Genomic DNA, 13397 nt, shown 5'->3' on the forward strand with positions numbered 1-13397 from the left:
AACCTCTGAGTTACGGCTGGAAGAATTACAGTAGGAGCTACGGAACGAATCGTCAATAACCAAATACAGTGTAAGATTTTAGTTTCAATCGTTTCATGCCATTCTACTCGGCCAACCTTCTCTTTTCCAGCTATGATAGGAAAGTAAGCAAAAAAAATTACAGTAGGAACAAAACAAACTTAATCTATTTTCTTATTAAAAACAACAAAAAAGATGTTTTCAGAAAACTGTTTAGAAATCAACACTATCGAGTGTTACTTTTCTGAACAAAACAGAGGCTACTTTAATGAAACAGTCCTCCGAATCAGAACTTCATAATCAGTGCTCAGAGTTTTTTCGAGGGAGAAGGGAATCACTGCAAGTTTAGGTTTGGAGCAAGAGAGTCTATTTCAAGGTTTAACTGACACCAACAGATTGGCAGCCTTATGGACCTTGTACTGAAGGAAATGATGCTGAGTCACAATTTCAAGAGCAAGAGTGACACCTCGTGGCCTATCAAAACATACCAAGCTTCCTTACAGGCAGGTTTTAAAAAAATACCTTTATTTTTTTTGTTTGGTTCCTTCATTTGTTGCTTTCTGTTTTATATCGTACATGAGTAAAATCATGATTCTTTTCCTTTTCTGTCTGACTTATTTCACTTAGCATGATACTGTCAAGATCCATCCATGTTGTCACAAATGGCAGTATTTCACCCTTTCTTATGGCTGAGTAGCATTCCATTGTATATATCCATGTAGTACATCTCGAATTAATTTTGTTTCCGTATAATACTTTGCGAAGTAATCTTACTATGGGCCACGGGCTGCAGCACAGTTCCAAGAGGCTGCTGGTTCTGTGTACAATGTCTCTAACGCCTGAAGTCCCAGCCCTCCCCAACTCAAGGTAACCACAACCCTAAATCCTGGGTTCACTGCTCCTTTGCTCGCTTCATCTCATATCATCCGTGTGTGGTCCTAAAAGAAACCATTTTGGTTTTTGTTGTTTTGACTTCGCTGTGGCTAGTGCAACCAAGGAATGGAACTTTTTATTTTCTTTAATTTAAATTAATTTAAGCTTAAGTAGCCACATGTGGCTAATAGCTATTTTAGACAGCAAAGCTGGAAATCATACCGCTAGGACTCATTCAGATTGTTCGCATGTAGCTATAGATCAGGGAACCGCACACTTTTTCTGTAAAAGGGCAGAAAGTAAATATTTTAGACTTTGCAGGCCATATATAGTATCTGTTGTGTCATCTTTTTTTAAATAACACTTTAAAATTGTTAAACCATTCTTAGCTCATGGGCAGTACAAAAACAGGCTTCTCTGGACTTGGCCCACAGGTTGTATAATATTCCACTTTTTAAAAAACATACCACACACTTTATTGATCCATTCTCTTGTCAATGGGCATTTGGGTTGTTCCCAGGTTTTATTACTCACAACAGCACGAACATTTTCACATGTGTTTCCTTGTACACACATGCGAGAATTTCTCTTGGGTGCAAACCCAGAAGTGCAGTCACCAGGCAGTGATTTCTCTATGTTCTATTTCACATGACAATGCCAAGCTATTTTCCAGAGCAGCTGACAAATTTCTTCTCCTCCTGTCAACAGTCTATAAAAGATCATGTAGATGCAAATCCTCTCCAAAACAGTACGATCAGAATTCTTAATTTATGCCACTACAATGGCCAAAAAACGGCATCTCGTTGTGGTCCTGATGTGCATTTCCCTGATCAGTAACAAGTTTAAACATCTCTTGTGTGTTTATGTACCTTTATGTTAAGGTATATGTTATGTTTTTCCACTTCGGTGCAATAGCTCTTATATGTTTCTTCTCCAGTTTTCCATTGGGATATTAGCCTTTTCGTATTTATCTGCAGGTGTTCCTTACATATTCTCGATACTAAATCTTCTGTTGATTATATCTATTGGAAACATGTTCTCCCGAGTTTGTAATGTGTCTTCTCACTTTCTTTTGAAGTGTCTTTTGATGAACAGAAAGCCTTAATTTCAATATAGCCAATTTTTGCAATTTTTTCTCCAATAGTGCTTTTTGTGAAATCTTTCTCTTAATCCGTTTGAAAAAAATATTCACCTATTAATATATCGAAATAAATCTGATAGCTAAAAATTGTAAGCCTTCGTTTTTGATATTTAAGTCCTTAATTCATTTGAAATTGATCATTGTGTATGACACGTAAGGATCAAATTTTTTTCCCATAAGGATATCCACTTTTTAAGCTCCTTTAATTTCATGATAGAAATTCTCCTCGAAATGCACCTTTAGAGTCCATACTGTAGCCCGTGGTCCATAATAAGATTATTTTGCAAAGTATTATACAGAAACAAAATTAATTTGAGACATAGTACATGGATATATACAATGGAATACTACTCGGCTATTAAAAAAAAAAAAACCCAAGTGGTGGTTTTTTTTTTCTCATTGAACTAATAAGTTGAATCTAAAATTTTATAGAAAGAGCCAATAGCCAAGATACTTCTGATAAAAAGGGTAAGAAGGAAGATATACCTGCCCAAGCAGATACCAAGATTTCTTATTAGCTATAATAATCTACACAAACTAAGGAATGGGAAAGAACAGCACTATCGTGTACTTAAGGACCATGTTACCCGCCTAACACTAGCCACACTTAGCAAGTGAAATGCGACAATGTCATGTACCCATGTTAACTGGTGAATGGGGCCGCCATAAGGTCTCCCAGACGGACAATCCCTATGACAGTGCAGTGTACTACTCCATCTACCCAACAGGACTTTTCTACGTGTCCGTGCGACAAGAATTAGTAACGTCAAAAGATGCTGTCACAAAAAGGGCAGAGGACAGAGATGGCGAAAGGGACGTTGTCTGAATAATCCTTGGGAAAAGGCTACTAGTCCCTTGATGGTCTCGCTGCCATATAACCTATATTCCTCTCAGAAAGACTTTTTCTAGAAATCAAGCTTTATAGGTGGATGGCCAGGGGGGATGGAGCAATTGGGGGAATCGTTTTATGAACTATATAGATGTCTAACCAATATACTGTATACTTGAAACTAATTTAAATAAATAAATTTTTTAAAAAAGAAATCGAGCTTTAGAACATTTTCTGAAAACGTATTCATCCTTCATATGTTCAGCACCAATCTAAATCAGAGAGGTTACTCACTAGACAAGTCTTCAATGTGTCATATCCTAAGACGGATTTAGTGATTATCACTGGTACTTAAACACACATATGCGCCACAGACAAAAATACCCTAGACGCCTGCTACTTAAAGTGTGATCCAAAAGCGGACAATATCCTGTTAAAATGCAGACTCTCAGGCCCCAACCCAGACCTGGTGAACCAGAATGTGCCTTTTAAGCCCCAGTGATCTGTGTGAGTCTGAGGCGGCCTGCCCTCGGTGACTATTTGCCCTTTCTTCTCCTAATCCCTCGTAGTCAGAAAGCTAACCCTCTACAGTGCTTTTGTTCTCTCTTTTACTCTTTTCTCCATTTTTTCCCCCCTTTTTTGTTCTTGTCTTCTTTTTCCACCATGTCTCACATGATTCTCCTCACGTGGATGGAACAAATAGGGACTGTCTTCTAGAACCAATGGAAGTGTTCTTTTCCTGAAGCCGCCAGTCTGACCACACTGTGTTTTCTGCCACTTTTGCATGTGTCCTAGGCCATCTTCACTGATGCACAGGGTTTCCTGCTGCTCCAAATGGAAGATGCCTGACTGCTGAAATGCCAGTTACGTGCATGCGGGCATACGCAGACCCTTCTACAAGCTGAGGGAAAGTAACTGTAATTCTTTGGGTAATAAACAGAATCCATTTTTAGAGCTGGTCATTGGCAAAAAGTAGTGTTTATGACATGCTTTAACAAGAGATGAAAATGCACATAAATTGTCAATAATTCACATAAGCATTTCACAAAAGGCATTAATTTTAGCATATATATTAGAATTCTAAAAGTTTCCCACAACTCTAACTTCAAGAGTTCTACGACTTTCCCATTCTTCGGCTTAAATAGGATGGCAGAGTTTCCATGTTGAGACAGCTTCTTAATTTTAAAAAGAGAATTAATGCTACTCGAAATAACATAAGCCAAAAAAAATGAGGTCAACTTTTTTGCAAGATGGAAAAAGTAATGCCTGACACATAGCAGATGCTAAATAAAAATTTCCTGAGTCTTGGTATTGTCTTAGCAGACAATTTCACCTAACTCAAAATTTCAATCACAATGGCTACAGCCTTTAACTCTTGAATTCCCTTGGGAGAAATATATGGGAACCACTACACCCCAAATGATTTAAAGCATCATAATACGGGAATGAAAATGCTGACTTAGAATTACTCTAAGACTGAGTTTTACAAAATCTATGCCAGAGCTTAGCATTATACTGTTCTCTCTGTATCACCTTATAAAATGTCATACAAGCAACAAAAAAGCCAAGAAATTGGATTCTCCTCTTCAATTTTGTAATAAAATATAATTTTACATTTAAAGCTACACCAAAATCATACCTTAAAATGCTTATCAAGCACACACACATTTTGCTATATTTTATATGGATCTCACTCAGTCCCTTGATTTCATACTCACGAGATCGGCATATTTCTTACAGAGAGCTGCCAGCTTCTCTTCTGGAGTTGAAAGGGTGTTTAGCGCTTGCATCAATAATAAAACTTCTTTTCCTGATGATGAACAAGATAAGAAATAAGTCCTGGAAGAAGGATGAGATCGAATCTAACCTGGAAATTCTACATAAGACTTCCTATGTTCTGAAATCCAGAGTAAAATGATTTATGCCTACAACTAGAAATAAGTGATTTACCGGCTAAAGTAAGAGAGCTATTTTTAATTTCGGGATTAGCAGGCACCCCTCCCGCCCCACCTCCACCCCAAATTTCTTTACTCACTAAGACTGCTAGCTATTTGTAAGAACTCTTGCTTAACCACTGATGTCCAAGTTAAGACAAAGGGCAAGTTACAAAGGGCAGAATATTTTTAAAAGCTTCCTCTTAACCGAATACCAACATAGAAGCAAGTTCAAAGGGAATTTCAGTGGGTTCTCTGCATAAGATGCACATGATCACATGTGACACATTATCTTTTCCTATGAGCAATTTAAATAACTTCTGATGATTTACTAAGTATACTCTACGTGTTAACCAAGTTCGGTGTAAATAAAAAAGATGTCAAGATCGCTCTTCCCTCAGGGAAAAGAGCTCAAAAACAATATTTGAAGACTTTGGCAGGGAGAAAGCAGGTGGCTGAGATAGGAGGGGATAAGCGGTGTTTCAAAATCAGTGGTCATGTTTTATTATTTTTTTAAATTATTTTTTATTTTCTCTATACATTTTTATTTTTATAGGCGAGGCAACCCTTGGTTGACCTCACAGATTGCAGGGACCTTGTCAGCTTACGCCTACAGCACCTGGTCTTCCTAGGTGGTAATGTTTTATTTCTTAAGCTGGGTGGTAGGTATCATTTTTATTTTTTAGAATGTTCATTTGCATGTAGGCTATTTCATTTTAAAATATATTAAAATGACTTTGGTATATGATATACAAACTGCTATGAGGAAAAAAGGCTGACTTCAAAATAGAGTATTTTTCTATCTACATAAAATTTTAGTAACAAAACCTTTTCTCATTCGGCCTAAGGCCAATACAAATTTTAAAAGACATGACTGAACATAATTATTGACTATAATTGGAAATAAACGTAATGCGACTTGCAATTTTTATGATTTTTAAACTCACACTCACTGGGTTTTTTTGATATACAATTCACATACCATAAAATTCACCCTTTTACTGGTAATGAGTCTCACCTACTGACTTTTTCCTTTCCCTATCAATGATAGAAGGAATGTTTTGAGGAATATTTACAAGCTCGGTTACCGTTCATTAGCTGACTTGTACAGAACGAATGCATGGTGAGGGGTGGGAATCCCTGTCCTTCACTGGTAAACTCTAGTAAGGAGAAAAATTATTTTTGTGATATTGAAGTTGAACTTACATGTTCTACTATCAACATTTCACTGTGAATGAAATAAAGCCAATGCTAATCAAATTTTTTTTAAATTCACCTTTTTAAAGTATACAATTGAGTATGTCCACGAAGTTGTGCAACCGCATCGCCACTGTTTAACTTTAGAACATTTTCATCACCCCAAAAACATACCCCGTGCCCAACAGCAGTCACTCCCCATTGCTCCTTCCTCCAGGCAACCACTATTCTAACTTTGTCTCCATGGATCTGCCAATTCCAAACGTTCCATATAAAATGGAATCGTATAATACATGGCCTTTTGTGTCTGGTCTCTTTCACTTAGCATAATTTTTTCGAGGTTCATCCACATTAGCTGTATCAGTACTACATTCTTTTTTTAAATAGCTGAATCACATTCCACTGTACAAATATACCACATTTTCTTATTCATTCATCTGTTGATGGATAACTCGTTTCGACTTTTTGGCTGTGAGAATAATGTTGCCACGAACACTGGTGTATAAGGTTTTGCATGGAGACATGTGGTCAATCTCCTTGGGCATATACCTAGAGGGAGAATGGCTGGGTCACATGGTAATGCTATGTGTAAGTTTGTAAGACTCCATCTGTTTTTACACATATAACTGGGGCTGCTGACTTTGAAGAAATTTGTCTTGTTTGTAAGAAATTAAAATTATTTTTCGTATTTCTATATATTTTTAAGTTTCCCAAGGTAGCAGAAAATGGATTTAATAAGGATAATTCTAATTCAGCATACAGAAATCATACAAATCAAGCACTGTTAATCTTAGGTATGATAAGTATAAAGCCTTGGGGGCAACCAGTAAGGCTATAATAAAAGGAGACTGAGATGTCATAATGAGGTGACATGTCACATTCTTAGTCCGAAATCTCAAACACAGCAGGAGAAAGAAAACAGACCCTGGAAAGCCAGTCTTAACCCACTTTCTGACCTATAGATGACACTATGTTGTCTCTAAAGTTTTGTGACTAGTTTTTAAATAAAGAGATCAAATCTACAGTTTTCACAGTAAATGCTGGTCAGACTATATTAAAGATACAAATAAGGCACGTCGAGTTTACTTCTGCCAAGTCGGTCCGAAATTTTTTCACGGAAGCCAACTGTTGATTATTTAGAGAGAACTTTGTACTCTGCTATCTTCACCGCCTGCACTACCTGCAGCCGACAGGCTGACTGAGCCACTAAAGAGAACAGATGTAGTAGCTAAACAAAAACCTCAATGCTGGCCGCGTTCATAACCACCGGTGCGAAAGTGTAAGTAAATGACAGCGTGCAAACGTCCAACCACCGCGCAGACTGTTACCTAGGGTTTTGTCTTTGTTCCTGCCGCACTCGGGATCCTGCTGACTGTCACGGGGGTCTGTTCGAGCTTCGCGCCCAGGAATTTCCTCTCTTGACTCTTGTGTGCAGTACGCTGAACTCACCAAACTCCTGCTTTTTGTTATAAAGTCACTGCCTTCATCCTCTTCCAGTGAATGCTTGATACTTGTGCCACCACAATGCAAGTCTTGGTGTTGAAGAATGTCATTTGATTGAGAATTATGTAACACATCTGCTTTCACCCCAAGCCCACACATTCCAGCTTCTTCCATTGTGCCAATCACAAACTAAAAGGAAGGGAGGAGAAAAAAGATGGAAAAGGGGTTTAAATCAAATGTAATGGATGTTTAGAACCAACGGCACACCATAGGTTTGACGGTTTTTTCTTAGTGGTTTGTAAAATTAATGTTAAGTATGGTATGTAGTTCCTAAGTTTCCTGGAGTGGTGACCTAACTGTAAAGTATAAGAAAATTCAAGTTAAAACAAATCACACAATTAAGTGGTATCAAAGGAAGCAAGAAATGCCATTTATTTGTAAATCTAAACTTATTTCCCTATAAAAACTCACCACTAATTAGCATCTTAACAGATGTGAAATTATCCCAAGGTAATGAACATTAATTGTTCTGGTCTGGATGGTGATCACTTTGTAGTGTAAACAGATGTTGAATTATAATGTTGTACACCTGAAACTTACAAAATGTTATATATCAATTTTACCTCAATTAAGAAAAATCATTCTGGTCTTGTCTTCAAGGGGATGGTGTAGCAAAGATGGTTCATTAGCTATCCGGCAAAAGCCCGTGCTCTTTCAATGTCCTCTGGAGCTGGCACGGCCAGACAAGTGCTCAGCCAAGGACTCCATCTCCCAGCCGCTTACATCTAGTGGGAGTCCCATGTGAAGTTCCCACCAGCAGGACGTGAGCCCAGGTGGTAACTGTCCCTTCTGCAACAAGACTTTTACTCTTAGAAGTAGACATTCTCTCTCCACCACCTCTTCCTCCATTCTGGCTGAATGCAGAAGTCTTTAAGACCCTGAGATGAAAGCGGCCTGGACCCCTAAATCCCACAGACATACAAGGACAGTCACCCTTTTACAAAGAACACCCCCGCCGCTATTATTATTAAACTACAAGGTTTCATGGATGAACCTCGAAATCATTCCGCTGTATGAAAGAAGCCAGACACAAAAAGCCACACGTTGGCCACAACAAAACCAACTAATAGAGGAGCAAGAAAATAAGTTTCTCTCATGTTAAGCCACAGAAATTTTGAGAATAATGTTTTAAGTAGCTATCTTACTTAAAACTAATACAAGTTGGTAGGCATGGGACACATGGTTTTATTCTAGTATTTTATCCAGTAATTTTACCTTATTCTCTCTTCCATATTGTTAACCCATTTGTTTTTCCCCCCTTGTTAACACTGCTTGATCATATGATGTGGCACAAATTTAAATTTTGTACATTTCTTCTTTGTATGAAAAAGGGCTTCTTCCTGTTTTGAATAATACAGTTGAGGGGGAAGGTGTCTGATATTTTTCTCTTATAACAAGTGGACAAAAGCTACTTTCCAAAGTTAATGGGAGAACAAAGATTTCAAATTACAATATCCAATTGAAGAACTAAAAATAATTTAAAGTATCAAAGCAGGAGATGAAGAGGTTAAGGGAATGAAATCTTTATCTTTTAGTCTAATGTTGATAAATCAAGTACTGTGCTTTTGAAAGAACAAGTTGGTACAGCTACTCTGAAAACCTCTTTGGCAATATGGATGCCTTCCAACCCAGTTAATTCTAGCCCTAGGATTTTACCCAAGTGTGTACATATGTGCAGTCGAAGGACAAGAATGTCTAGAGCAAGGCTATTTGTAATTGCCCCAAAATGGAATCTACCCAAATTTCTATCAACAGAAGAATGGATACATTCTAATATGTTCATACCATCCAGAAATGAGAATGAACTACTACTAGATACAGCAACACAGATGAGTAAGGGAGGTGCCAGAAGAACAGACTTTAGGAAACCATTTATATATAAAGTTCGAAAATAGGCAAAGCTAATCCCTAGTGCTAGAAATCAGGATGGCGGTTACTGCTAAGGGTAGGACCTTCTGGGGTGCTTGGCAATATTCTGTCTTGATCTAGATGGGGCAGCACAGATGTTCACTTTGTGAAAATTCATTAAAGCCTAAACATCTGTGCTTTGTATACCTTCTGAATGTATGTTTTACTTTCACAAGGTTTATTTTAAAAGTTGTTAATTTATATATTATTCAAAAGTTATGAAGAACCGAAACAATTATTTTCCTCTGGGGAGAAAGATTAGAGATGTGTTGCTTTTTATGATACTTTAAAAATCAAAATAATGTACATGTAATACTTTTTTTTTTTTTTTAAGTAATGCATTAAGGGGAAATGGGTTGTCCATTTTCAGGGTTACAGTTTGATGTCACACTCTAAGCCTAATTCAGATTTTAGGAACTTACAAAGTAATACTGAAGGACTCTTAAAATTCTTCCAAAAAATTTTAAAATTCACTTTCACATGTAATATATTCCATTGAGCGGTATTTCTTAAGTATAATCTATAGGTATTAAGTTTGTCAAAAAATTCATGATGAAGTTTTAGGAAATGTCCTTTGTTAAATTTGATTAGTGCAGAAACTTCTTAAAGCCATTAATACACTCAAATAACACACTACAGAAGTATTAATAGCAAGCTATATGCAAAATGATCATTCTAGCGTGACATTATGCATGACTACTAGTTCCACCTCCACTTTATATCAAACTGCCATCTACTAGTTGGGCACATAGATAATATTAACAGAGACCCTTTTTAAAAAAGCAATAAAGAAAAAAAAAAAATGAGTACTATTAATCACATCTTCCCCAATTTTAAAAAGATAAATTTCAAACCTATTCCCTGAAAACCATTAGTATTAAGAATAGGGCTACAAAACCACAATGATGGCTTTCTTTAAATATTGATGAAAGTCTGTTAAAAGATAATTAAAATGAAGTTTATCTCTAACACATAACAGGATTTCTCAGAAACGTGATGATAATAAAACCCACATAATACCAGAAAGTGTGGTGTCAAGCCCTATCAAAATATAATGAGAAAGCAATTTTTTTGGAAGATGGAGCGCATAAATAATTTTCACCAAGGAAAACCTGAGGCCTCTCCCAGGGTCAATTTTAACAAGAAAGCTATGAGAGTAATGAGCTGGTTAATCTGTAGTTTTTCAGTTCTGTTAGTAATTTTTATAACACCTTTATTGAGATGTAATTCACATACAATTCACCAATTTAAAATATACAATTCACTAGTTTTTAGTGTATTCACAGAGTTGTGCAACCATCACCAGAATCAACTTTAGAACAAACTCAGTACTCTTTAGCTATAAACCCCTAATTCTCCCATTATTCCCAGCCCTAGGCAACTAGTGTACTTTCTGTCTCTATAGATGTGGTTATTCTGGACATTTCATATAAATGGAATCATGCTGTATGTGGCCTTTTGTGTCTGGCTTCTTTCACACGGCATGATTTCAAGGTTCATTCACGAAACCTTGTAGCTGTAGCATGTATCACGGATTTCATTTCTTTTTATTGCCAAATACTACTCTGCTATATGCGTAGAGTGCATTTTATTTATCCATTCCTCAGGTGATGCACATGTGGATTAATTCCAACTTTTAGCTATCATGAATAATTGTTATGAACATTAATGTACAAGTCTTTGTGTGGACATGTTTACATTTCTCCAGGGTATAGACCTAAGAGTGGAACCGCTGGGTCATACGGTCACTCTGTATTTTAACCTTTTGAGGATATGCCTGCCACATTGGTTTTCAAGTGGGTACACCATTTTGCATTCCCACCAGCAGTGTATGGGGATTCCAATTTCTCCACATCGACGCTGCCCTTTTGATTACAGGCATCTTAGCTGGCGTGAAAGTATCTCATCTAATGCCTAATAATGTTGAGAATCTTTTCATGTGCTTATTGGCCATTTGTATAACTCCTTTGGAGAAATGTCTATTCAGACCCTTTGTCTCTTTTTTTAATTGAGTGATCTGTTATTTTATGATTGAGTTCTAAGAGTTCTTTATACTACATACAAGTCCCTTATCATATACATAGTTCGCAAATATTTTATTACTGTTCCTTATTCTCTCAATTTGGGAAAAAAGGCACAATATATTTATTTCAAAATGCCATAGGAGAGTTAATTAAAAGTTACTCTGGCTTATAGAGTAAAGGCATACAGGTCCAAACAATTACCACAGACAGAAAAAAGACAGTTTAAAGACTCTAGAAAAGCCAAAATGTTCACCCAACTCAAAAGAATAGCTGGTAGTACTGAGCATAAAGATATTAAGCTAATCCGTACAGTGTATGACCGTCACATCTCATGCTGTCCTAATTTTATTTCATCGTTCTCTATTTTTAGTTAATATTTCTTATTTTGTCTTCCAGACACCCCTTTCACTACTAAACTCCTGTCACATATATTATCACTTATTTGGTATGCATATCCTCCTAGATAGCAATAGTTTATGCATAAAAGTTACTCAAATGCCAGTTGATGGAGGACACAAAGAACCAAAATGGCAACTGAACACAACCATGGAAAGTATCTAAGCCTTATTACGCAAGTTGGAGAAAAATGCCACTTATTATTTTATCATTAGACAAGCAAGACATTATATTTCCCTTCTCTCACGTGCAACTAATTTTGATGTATTTTTCGCATTTGCTAATGAAAGACTTACTCCAGCTCTACGAAATCTTTTTGTTTATGAATAAACCCAGTTCCAGCTGGGCTTGATTCAAACCCCAGTCTACAAATACTCTTGAAATAGTAGGCCCCAATTTTTCTACTGTAAGGATTATTCGTTCAAGAACCTACTTAAGGCTCTGCATTGGGCTATTTGATATGAATCAAATTCTTAGGCCAGCAAGCTTATTTAAATTGTAAATGATTTCTCAGCCCTCATCTCCTTAAGCAGAGAATTCTATATCTTATAGATATAATTCTATATCTACTCTGTCCTCTCTGATACCCAATCTGGAAGACTTTTCTTGGATACAATCTCTTGCATAAACGCTAGCAGCAACAGCTAACACCTTATACAGCAAATAGTACACCCAGACATTACTGTAAGTACTTTCCTGTATTAACTAATTTAATCCTCACAATGTCACAAGATAGGTATTATTATTGCCTCCATTTTACAGATGGGCAAACTGTGGCATGGTAAGTTAAGTATCTTGCCTATCTATGGTCATGGTTAGTAAATAACAGGGCAAAGATCTGAACCCTGGCAGTCTAGTCCCCAAGTCCACATTCTTAACCATAACCATATATTGCTTCGTGACTACTCTTTGCTAGACAAACAGCCTTGTCCTGGCCATCTTATAAAAGTCTATTTTATAATAGGGAGAGATGCTCCCAAAATACTATGTATAAAAACAAATTATGAACAGTATGCATCATAATACATCATATATTTTATACACACACACATATGTGGATGTGTATAAGTAAGTAGGTATATACGCACTCACACAGAAAGTGTTGGAAGGAAATACATCTAGATATTAATAATGGTTATTTTTAAATAGTATAATTATGGGTGGTGCTTCTTTTTGCTTCACTATGTTTTCTAGCGTTACTACAGTGAATTTTTATTGCTCCTGGAATTAAAAAAAATTTCAAAAAGAAAACTACATGCACTAATAACAGAACACTGGAAGCATCACAGAACATATATAAATTTTACTAAAAATTCTAAGCACGGTCACAGATAAAAATTAACCTTTTATTTAACATAAACAGATTCTCAAATGATTTAAAGAGTGCTAAGATCTACAACCCAACAAAAATGGACAAACGATATGAAGGAATAATTCACAGAAAGGAAATATGAATGGCTTGTGAACATATGCTGAACTTACAATAAGAGAAATACAACTTAAAACTGGCAGATACCATTTTTCACATCCAAAACTCTGACCGCACTGTGTGGGAAAGGGTGTGGGGTCCTCTT

At 36.5% G+C, this 13397-nt stretch overlaps 1 protein-coding gene across 1 annotated transcript in view; it reads right to left on the reverse strand.

Annotated features, from left to right (window-relative positions):
* Window positions 1–13397, reverse strand: part of TXLNG (taxilin gamma) — a 44930-nt gene that overhangs the window by 16101 nt on the left and 15432 nt on the right. The window contains exons 2-3 of the mRNA XM_025046609.1: window positions 7321–7624; window positions 4565–4671 (exon numbers count right to left, since the gene is read on the reverse strand). Of these exons, the coding sequence (XP_024902377.1) occupies window positions 4565–4671; window positions 7321–7624 (411 nt within the window). The remainder of the gene's footprint in view (window positions 1–4564; window positions 4672–7320; window positions 7625–13397) is intronic.

Source organism: Pteropus alecto, unplaced genomic scaffold, assembly GCF_000325575.1.
Source record: "Pteropus alecto unplaced genomic scaffold, ASM32557v1 scaffold23, whole genome shotgun sequence".
Lineage (NCBI taxonomy): Eukaryota > Metazoa > Chordata > Mammalia > Chiroptera > Pteropodidae > Pteropus > Pteropus alecto.